This window comes from Neodothiora populina (assembly GCF_041146345.1).
Source record: "Neodothiora populina strain CPC 39397 chromosome Unknown canker_contig_14, whole genome shotgun sequence".
NCBI classification, from domain to species: Eukaryota; Fungi; Ascomycota; class Dothideomycetes; order Dothideales; family Dothioraceae; genus Neodothiora; species Neodothiora populina.
The window spans coordinates 1,001,335-1,012,046 of record NW_027191408.1 but is presented as its reverse complement, the minus strand read 5'-3'; the positions used below and the strand labels follow the sequence as shown (position 1 = coordinate 1,012,046).

The window sequence follows — 10,712 nt, the reverse complement described above, 5'->3', positions numbered from 1 at the left end:
CTATGCAGATCCCAAAATGCGATCATAAGCGTCCTCGACCTCCTTAGCAATCTCGAGCAAGGTGACAATGACAATCTGATGCGTGACGTTTGGCAATCGATCCCTGTGCAGACCGATCCACTCGAGCGGCGGCGTCGCCTCGCCCATGTCGCGCAACTGCGGCGTTTCGATGACGGGTGGCTCGAGGGCGTTGTATTCGTATTTGCTCTGCGGCACGTTCACCACGGCGGTGATTTTGCCGTCTTGTTCTGCTGACGCTAGTGCTGCGTCCGCGCTTGTTTCTTTTGTTGATGGCGCGGCCGGTGGTTGTTGGTGGTGCTGGGGGGCTTTTGAGGCGTCGACGTCGTTGTCGGATTTGGTCGCCGCTTCGTCGTCGCCGCTGTCGGGCTGCTGGGACAAGGACGGCGAGCGGATCTTGACAGCGGACTCGGGGAGCGCTTTGCCTAGTCGAGCGGCCAGGGTCCGCGAGTGAGTGTTCCACATGGCACGGATCTGCGAGATGCGACTGTAGTTCCAGCCAACGTCGACTTTGCCCTCGAAGAGGGACTTGAAGATGAAGTCGATCTTGTTCTCGCTGGGCACTTGCCAGGTCTGCATGTTGGCGACGACTCGAGGTACGCGCAGGATGGTGCCGCCTTTTGCGCCGGTCGCGTTGACGATGACTTCGTCGATGGAAATGTCGCCGAGCGTCTTTGGCACACTGACTTTCTTGACTGAACCCAGTGCTGCTTGTAGCTGTCCCAGTGTCATGCCGAGATGGCTGTGGATACGGTCATCTTCCAAGCCTACTGCAAAACGTGCAGCCACGTCGGAAGCCTCGAGCTTGAGTACTTGATTGTCAAAGAAGGTTCCGGGAAAGGCTCCGAAGGCTATCTGGCGCAGCTTGACAACGACATCCGAGTGGAGTGTAATGGGGTATTTCGACTTCGATTTTTCGTCTCCTTGTGGCAACGATGGTCTCGACGGAGTTGGACTGGGAGGTCTCTGGTGGAACTGACTTACGGACCTGCGCTTCAATTGATGGGCAAGATCACGCATCGACTCCTTGTAAGCAGTCTGCTTTTCTTGGACAAGACGATCAAACGCTTGGTAGAGCCCCAGTGCCTGAGCTGCACTGGTAGATGTGCAAAACGCAAAGACCTTGTTTCCATCCAAGATGGCCACAAGACGATCAGGCGCATTGCTGCGGTCTCGAATATTGTACATCAGCAAGTTGAACTCCTCGACATCGACAAATCCAAAGGGCTGGTAGTCAAAAGAACTCTTAGCTCTCAGTCTTCCAAAGCCAATCGAAGCCTGGACAAGTGGCGCTTTGTGTATTGTAGAGTCCGGGGTTGGCCACTCGATCGAAGATCGCACTGCAATTTGTTCGAGTTCGACGAATCCACTCATTCTTCCCGTGCTGTTGATGCCGACTGCGTCTAGACCTATGCACAGGTCCTGCTTCCAAGTTGAAGACTTCTTCGAACAAGCCCACATGTTCTTGATTGTGAAAGAAGACTTGCCAATGCTTTGTCCCAGGTCGAGGTCGACGGCCAAGTCGGCGATAGAGATGGTAGCACTCCATGGGAACGCTGCAGCCGCACTGACATGCTGATACTTTTGCACCATGATCTCTTCTTGCGCATGACTTTGCGATGTTCCACTGAAGGCAGATGCACTACGCAATTCGTCCGGGAACCAGATTTCGCGGAACAGAAGAAGATCCTGAACCTGCCGTGCATTCAGAGCTGTACGTGTAGGCGCAATCTTGAGCACTGCAGAAACACCACTCGAACCGGCACCGAGGTGTTTACTGTTCATCAAAGACAAGGCAATAGACTCCATCTCAAAGCTGAACGTAGACTCTCGCGAGTAAACGTGCTGCACTGAAGCTCCGAGTTTCGTGAATGTGGCGGACAAAGCAAAGAAGTGGCCGAACTGCTCAGAATTGATTGTGTTCATGGTGATGTAGATGTCCTCCAACTGAGCCTTCGCGTTGACACGAGCGATTGGTTGGCAGCTTAGACCAAATTCTTGTTGGCATATCCGCAAACCAAGATTCAGCTGGAGCTTACCTATCAGCGCACTGGGGTCCTTGGTCAACAAAGAGTCCTGGCCGATGATATCTTGCGCTTTTTCTTGTAGAACGACCTGCGAGGATTTACGAGTAACTTTCGCATCCTTGTGCGCTTCTGCTTTGCGCACGACTTGCTTGACATTGTCGGAAATTTGAAGCACAATGGGCACCAATTGTGGATAGACTGTGTTACTAGACGCATCCACCTTGATCTCGCCGTTGAGAACCGACGACTTGCCAGGATGATCGTCGGAGTTGAACTCGAGCTTCACGGCGATGCCTGGTACTCTAAGAGAGGTCTCAATGATAGGTCGCGAGCCTCTTCTACGCCTGCTCTTGACTCTAGTCGGCGTGTCAGGTGGCTGATGCATCGACGCGTGGAATTGAGGCGGAGGATCTCCTTGTATGCGAAAATGGGCGCCATCGAATCTCGCATCTGCCTGTAGTTGGACCAATCGTGTGTCGCCGAAAGGATTCTTACGAGAAGTTGTATCGCCGCTTGATTCTGTCTGCCACGTAGCGGCAGCCGCATGGTATTTCGAGATTGCTTGCGACATTGATTCATGTATCAGACTTACAGGAAGTACGAACCCAGCATCCAGTCTGAGGTCGAGAGCTTGGCCGCTTGCATTAAAGGCGACTTTGACCCCTTGACTAACAGTGGCATATCTGACAGTGAACACAACTTCTGGAAGAAGGGCCGAATTGTCTGCACGATCAAAGCCAGGATGGCTCTTGGGTACCACTTGGAGCTGGAAGTTCTGAATAGACAGTCGTGCTTCATTCTGTTTCTGGAGCATGAGGCTGATGCGAGTGAAGGAAAGCTCAAGGTCATGAGCATCTTCCTCTCTATACCCAGGCGTGGTAGGTGTGGTGACCCATGCGACTCTGATCTTTCTGAGGTCAAGACTGAAGTCTGTCATGGGTGGTGGAGGGCTGGCCACTTCTATCGAGTGACGAGACGCTGCGTCGGCATACTGGGAAGCCGCATCGTCAAGATCGACACGTCTACGCTTCTCCCTCGAATGGCGCAGGCGGCGTATGTACTCTACTTCCCTCGACAAGTCGAGGTCTAGGATCTTGCGCTGAACGTGAGTGACGATATCGACGACGGTGCATGCCGTCTCGGCGAAGATGTTGACTCGTAGGGCATCGCTTCTCGCCTTGACTTCTCTGGTCAACCGCCCTGATTCTTCCTCGTGCGTCGAGCAGTCGATACTGATACCCAGAGAGATATATCCGCATCGATGTCGCTTATCGTTCTCGACCAAGGTAAGCAAAGCCCCAATATCCTGGATCTGAACGAACACGTTCGGCATGCCTCCACTATCTTTGAGCCCAGCATTTGAGGCTACACCTCGTACGCTACCAAAACCAAACGAGAGCTCCGCGCGGGCTTTGCCAATGCTCATTGCTGGTGCGCTCGCGACCACCTTCAGACCGGCAAGTGTGGACTTGACATCGTATATAAAGACCTTTTCACCTTTGGCTGCAGTATGCGGATGCGGCTCCTTTTCCGGGAAGATATCCGTTACTCGTTGTTGCACCTCGGCGACTTGGTTCTTCATGGCCTTGAAGACACTCTGCACTTCTGGACGATTTATTATCGACAGTGCACTCTGCACAGAAGTGGCTTCGAGCATGATTCTCTGTATAATGGCAGTGACGGCAAGATCCACTTTGTCCCCGGAAATGTTGACGCCAACTAGAGCAGACGCTGTCGGGGTATGGAAGGTAGCTTTCTGACCGGTGTGTCCGTCCTGCTTACGGACGAGAGCATATTCGATCTCTCCAAGATGCGCTTCAATGTCAAATGCTGTCTCAGCGCCCATTTTGGGTCTGATTTTGAGATTCGCAGTCTCGCCTGTAATGGAAAGATTCAATGCTTGAAGCAGAGCAATTGTGAATGCAAATTTACCAGCCATAAACGCAACATTGAAATGGAAGGTTTTCTCTGGTTTCTTCGCTTTCGGTTTCGATGGTGCGTAGCCATGCTGCTCCACCACTCTCTGCTGCAAGCTCTTGATATAGCTCACTTCATCTGCCAGCACAGAGTCTGCTGTCTCAAGCAAGTCGAGAATACCTTGTTGTAGACTAATCGTCATTTCTTTATAAGAACCGCCAAGGTTGATCTCAATCGCATCACTATTTAGTCTTTGCCTGTAATCAAAGTATATGTTGGGAGCAGCGAGATCTGTGCGGTAGATCTTGGAATACTCGCTGCTCAATTCTGTAGACGCATGGCCAACAGTAGTAAGCAGGCTTATACACGATCCGTAGTCCTCAGATGCTCTGCTCGTGCCGATCAAAGACAACTGCATGTTCTCGCCTTCTGAGACATGTCGAAGATTGATCGTTTCCAGTTCAATGACGGTACGATCGTTCGAGACCACGATATGTATGTCTTGTCTGAATATGTTATCATCAGTTTCGACGTTATTTGTGCCTCCATCATCGGGCAATATGTCCATGGCCGGCGCGACTTGTGTACAGTAGATGTCGATAAAGTCCTCGGCCTGGTCAAGAATCTCCCAGTCTAGTCGAATCATCATAAGTGCAGTGTGAGCTTGCACGATGGTCTTCGTACGCAAGTTCTCTTCGACAAGCATAAGACCCGACGGGCGACTAGGCGGAACAATCTGCAGTCCAAGGGAAAGACCACCTAATGAAACATCACTTGACTTGTGTCCAGATTCTACCGAGACATGCAAATTGCCCACGCGTAGCGTAAGCTCCATCGGATGTACTTCGTCTACTGGTTCTCTAGCATCAGCATCACCTAACAACATCCTGAAGACATGAGTCTTTCCGATGTTGGGTATATCCCAGCTACACCATTCCGCCCATTGGTCCAGTATGGCTGATGGTTTCATAGTACTTTCCCAGCCTTTAAAGATTGCGTTCTCAAGCTCCGCACGATCACGACGACCTAGACCGTCGTAGATATGCCGAAAGCGTGCGACGATCTTCCATGAGTCTTGATTTCTGAAGTGATCCGGAAAGGCTCGTAATACAAATGTCATACGCGACAAATATGGAGGATCCGCGGAGACACTGGAATGACCGGTCAAGTAGTCTGTTAGATACCTTAATCTTGCCTTGGCTGTCCTCTGAATAGCATCTGCGCGCTTCTGTATTGACGTGCCTATCACAGCGTACTTGGAGAACACTGCGGCGAGATAGGTAGACTGTTGTCCAGAGACCATCGCAAGAAGATCTTTGAATGATACGTGTATGGATCTGGTCCGAGAAAGTACGAGCCAAACGAGAACATCACCAACACCAAGGCGGATGGCATCTCCTTGGATGAGGTTCGCGGCCGAGATATTAGAGAGCTTAGTCAGAGCAGACTCAAGCGTTAGGTGTAACGAGAACATCGAGTCAACATCTACCTTTGCGGCTTGACGGCGCTGTCTGAGAGTCAGATTTAGATAGCTCAAGTTGACATCCAGCTGATCATGAGCCATGTCTGATGGTATTGAAGCCATGTCTCCTTCTCGGTCGTTGCAAAGACGGATGTCGATGCTAGGTATCACTAGGTTCAGTTCTGTCATGGTGCTTTGGCTGCTCCTTTGTAGAAGACCCAATTCGACCTGGCTCATGACGTCTATCTGAAACTTGTCCATCACATCGATGGGACGTGTAGGAAGGACGGCATCGATGATGTTGAGCACTGGCTCACTGATACGAGGCTCCACATATACACGTATGCCTGGATGCAGACGAATCATGAGTGTATGCTGGTCCGAGTCGTTGTTCGCATCGAAGTTGTAGCCGCCGTCACTTAGCGAAAGCAGGGATACGTCATCTTCGTAGTCCACTGTGTTTGTGAAAGTGGGAACTTGGCTGAGGTCCACATCAACGTGAGAGAAGTGATCATCAGGTGCAGCGAACTGACTCCATAGGTTGACAGTACTCAAGTCAGATGCCGTACGTCCACCGCTGTCAAACGCCGGATGTTGTTGGTCTGCCTTCGTCCCTGGACTTGGAGGTTCCGCCACAGAATATGCCATGGGACCTGTTGCCGACTGAGACGATATTGTACCTGCTCTTTTGTTGGCACGGGATATCGGGCCAACCATAGGCAACGGCAGTCCTGGGAGAGACATGGAGGGAGGCGGGAGGTCCGAGCCGTCAATTTCTTGATCGAAATTGTCAAAGATACTGTTGCCATCTAACGCTCGGTCTATGAGGAATTGAGCACGTTTGCTACGGCTGTCATGACGGCGAATGTGCTGCTGCTGTTTGCGATATTCCTCATGGAAGTGAGCCTTGCGAGAAACAGTGTTGAGCTCGATGCTTGTTTGTATGTAGGCCATGCACTTCGCTGGCTCTTCATTTATCTTCAAGTGGTGGCGAGATGCAGAGTCGGCCTCCACACAGGTAGCAGTGAGGTTAGGTATAACGAGGCGCATGCGAGAAGAAAATAGTTTATCAGCACGATCATTCTGCGACAGTGCGATCGGATCTGTGCAGATTCGCGTCGCAGCCAATCCATCGTTTATCCAAAGGCAAACACTCCCGGTCTTCAAGCTCAAAAAAGTGATACTCGGGATGGGTGGAGTCTGTGCAAGGGGCAAAGCATTCTCGCTATCAGCGAGAGCAAATGCAAATGCTCTGCCAGCTTTGGCAAGGTTTTCTACAAACTGCAACGAGCAGTCGCCAGAGACGCTACCTAGTTCTACGGCCCAGGTGTCCACGTATGCAGGTTCGGTTGGGGGTAGTCCGAAGAGCCGGTGGCCCACAATCGATGCATAATCAATCAGAATCTGAGGCTTCGAGGCATCAAGATCAGCCTTGCCTGAGAGACCTGACCACGAGATGGCGATGGGACTGATATCAGTCTGAAGGTCTAGATAATAGTTTGTGACGCGCAGATCGGCCGAGGCGATTGGCAGCTCTGCCCTCACATAAGTTTCTGCTGAGTAGATATTGGAAGGAAGCAGAATGGTAGGGCGTGTTGCCTTGATACAGAGGATAACATCGAGGTCATTGGCCGGTCTGTAGTTGTGTCTTCCGATAACGTTTGCTTCGGTATCAGCTGCGGAGCCGTCGCTGTGTTGATACTCCTCTAGAGTCTTGAAATGCAGAAACTCTCCGAAGTAATTTTCCTTGACATTGACAAAATAACGGATCAGGAAGCCAAACAGACACAAATGGAGTTCGTGGCCGCCAATGTCCATACGTAAGACATCGCAAAGGCCGGGAGATTGTTCGGAGTAAAAGGTCTGGGTTCCGTTGAGAGTAAGTTTCTTCAATGTTGCCACGCGCTTATCCCGGAGCAGGGTGTGGAGTGTCATCTTGACGGAGTTACTCAGATCAAGCGACAGATCGTGGGCTGTCACATCAAACGTGACTCCACTCTGTGCCGGACGATATTCGTCGATCGGTATGCTGAGGGCGCAGTTCAGCTTCTCACCGCGCAAGATGAGGAAATTGTTTGCTTCAAGATCCGAGGGATCGTTGACTATGTTTGCATCGTTGCCGTTGAGGAAGAGATTGAAATTGTTGAAGTTGAGATCGAGACCATACTCATAGGGTGTAAAGGTATAAAAGTCCGGAGGGGGACCAGCAGCCCAATCGGCGATGAGGTCGGTCATGAGAAACATGTGGTCCCGCAAGATGAACAGATCCAAGTCATGGCACGTCACCTTGAAGAGCCATTTGCGCAAGGTATTCCAGCCGAGGGGATTTGACAAGTCTGCTTGCATTGTGAGATTCCCCGCGCGCCATAGCAGAGCGTGGTTCACACTAGAGAAGATCTCCGTGCCTTTGACATCTAGATCGAGAAGGTTGCAATATCTGTCTTTGCGGGCATACATATCCATGTAGTAGTTGACAGTAGTGTCGGCAAGCACCTTTACATCAATCCAACCAAACGGTCGAACATTTGCACCCGCAGCTTGCTGCTGCTGCTGTTTCTGCGCATTCTTCTTGCCCTTGCCGGCTTTCTTGCTTCCCTTTCCACTCCTCTTCCGCAAGCTAGGTTCTGATGCACCGTCTTTGCGATGGGTCTCGGTACGTCCTTGCCAGTGCCAATCCTTAGACGATTCGCGGGTTGGAATCCTCAACACGATGTCTTTCTCCAAACAGAGGTACAGTTTGAAGACGGTCGCCAGTCGGATCTGGTCGGAGGTACGTCGCTGAGCCGGACGAGCATCACAATAGCTGACAGGAAAGAACATCTGTTGCAAAATGACCCGCTGACGGTCAGCCCATGGCCCATAAGTGATGTTGCCGCCCTCAACAAAAAGGTCAAGTCCGTACTCTGGTGGCGTCGCCCCGTTCACGTCATCGGATTGCTCCAATGGGCTCCGTTGCTTGAGTACTGGACCCGGGACATCCCAGTAGAAGTTCATCTTGACTTTGGAGCAATCCACAATCTGTGAAGATCTGGCATACTCGACGTCGTCCCATTCGTGACTCTGGTTTGTCGGATCGTCATCCAAATAACGCGCAAGGCCCTGCCATTGCGCTTCCCCAGGGAGCTTGGGAGCTGCTTCATCGACGAGCTCGTCGTTACTCAAGAGTGAAGCTGTCCGGATGGACCGATTGGAATCGCGATGCAAGGTGAAGAGTCTGCGAAGAAAGGACACCGTCTTCCGGATGCGCCTGTGGATGCGCAGGCCGAAGAAAGATCGCTTCTTCTTCTTGGGGGTCGCAGTCACGGACAAGTGATGCGCAGCTTGCAGCTGGTAAGTGTGGAAGTCGGCATTAGACTTGAAAGCGACGTTGACATTAGAGAAATCGAATTTGAACAAGAGCTTATATAGATCCAAGGAGCCAGCTTCGTCGGCATCGATCCGGCCTATAGCATGGTCCAGCTTGGCTGTGACAACACTAGGGGTGTGTTCATTGCCCACTGCGGCAGCAGCTTTCTTGCATTCAATCTGCACAGGGAAGAGTCGCAGGAACGCCGGGATAGAAGAACGATCGCGCGACGCGGCAGAGGGATCCGGACGCTGGGACTCGAAGCTAGTGCGGAATTGTTGACTGTCCATGTGCCTCGAGCGAGTGTAGGCCGCTTTTTCCTCATCCTCCGGTGGGGATTGATTACTCGAGAATGTGTCAGTCTCGACGTTGTCAGCGGGAGCGTTCGGCGCAGCATTGGTTTTGGGATCTCCGGTGAGGTTGGCGATGATGGTGTCGTAGATGGGAGTCTGATTGTACAGAAAGGCCTCGACACCGGAGACTTTGACCTCGATGCGACACGGCAGAAGCGGACGGGCTGGTAGTTTTCCTGCCTCTGCCTGACCCAGACTCGAGTTTCTGCTCCTGCTCCTGATCCTGCTTCCGCTCCTGCTGTCGCTCGGGCTGGTGGTCGAGTCTCCACGCGCGCCTCTGCTCCTGCTCCTGCTCCGGGTTCTGGCTGTGGAATGTCGGGCGGAGGATGCTGGGACCGGCTCGTCCAGACTATCCGTCGAAGTGCGTGATGGCGATTTCAAAGGCCGTTCACGCTGTTTCATAAAGATCTCGGCGTCCTGAACCTGCCTCAACCAGTAGCGCCAGGTGATATATCCATCGTGAACCAGGACGGTCTGATTGTGGCCGTGATAGCGGATACTTTTGAAGAACAGACGTCCTCCAAGCAATGATAGTTGAAGCGAAGTAATGTCGATATAGGCGCGATATGCGTGCCATGTGTAGGCACGTATAATGTAAGATACAATTGTCGCAAATGCGCGATTCCAGTAGAATAAGAAGAATAAGGCCAAGACCAAACAAACAATCACGTCGATGAGGAAGACCCAGTTAAAGCCCGCCTGCTGACCCAGCTACAAAGAGAGATCAATAGGTGAAGGGGAGAGAGAAGAAAGAGAAGCAAATTACCGGTTGAGCGGTGAGGCCATTCGCCATGGCTGCGAAGATACTCCTGACCTGGTCCTTATCCGTGGTCTCGTTGTGTCTTGTCCGTCGACGCAATTCATCGTGGCCAGAAGCGTGTGTCGCGGCAAGAGCGTGGCAATGCGCGACTCTGCAAAACACACGTTGACACTGATAGAAACACGAAAAGGGGAGAAATATCGGGAACAGACGCTGTTGTGAACAACGTCGCTGGCTGTCGTAATTCAAGAATTAAAGGTAACACTACAGGTAGAATGCGGAGTACCTTATGTCAAAGCGTTCTAGAATTACCTTAATTATGACGCTGTCGAAGTTGTGTGCTATTGAATATACCTACTGTAAACGATGCGCTGGCGGCAGGAGAGTATATGAACGATCGATGGAGACTTGAGTGTATTGCAGACACAGTAGTACAGAACTGACCGTCTTCAATAGCATGTGCTGCCTGTACATGACTTGTCTCGAACGAGTAAAAAGCCCCGCCATCTTGGCTTGGTACAATAATGGTCCTGCTGCTGGACTGAGGCGCATTTGTACCGCGACTCGACTTGCAAAGCACAGATCTGATTACAGAGTCGAGTGACTCAATCTAGAGTCAAGTCTCTCCCCCGCCTGGTGATGCCCACGAAGACGGTGAGAAAGGGCCGACAACTCAAAGGTCTCCAGTGTGGCAGTGGAATGGAAGCCGAGTAGTGAAGGGGAACCGCACAAAAGGCGGAGACTCGTTGGAAGGCAGTGCTCCGCTCAGTGTTTAGTAAAGTAGTGCAGTGTTAGTAGTGTGTTATTCGTACGCCCGCGGTCACGCTTT

The 10,712-nt window shown here is 51.6% G+C and overlaps 1 protein-coding gene across 1 annotated transcript; it reads right to left on the bottom strand.

Moving 5' to 3' along the window:
- On the bottom strand, positions 1–9,916 carry AAFC00_002276 (uncharacterized protein; the record flags this gene model as incomplete). The annotated part of the gene is made up of 2 exons (XM_069341571.1): positions 1–9,834; positions 9,890–9,916. The coding sequence occupies 2 exons, from the start codon at positions 9,914–9,916 to the stop codon at positions 1–3; spliced, it is 9,861 nt and encodes a 3,286-aa protein (XP_069201656.1).
- Between the last annotated feature and the right edge of the window lie 796 nt (positions 9,917–10,712).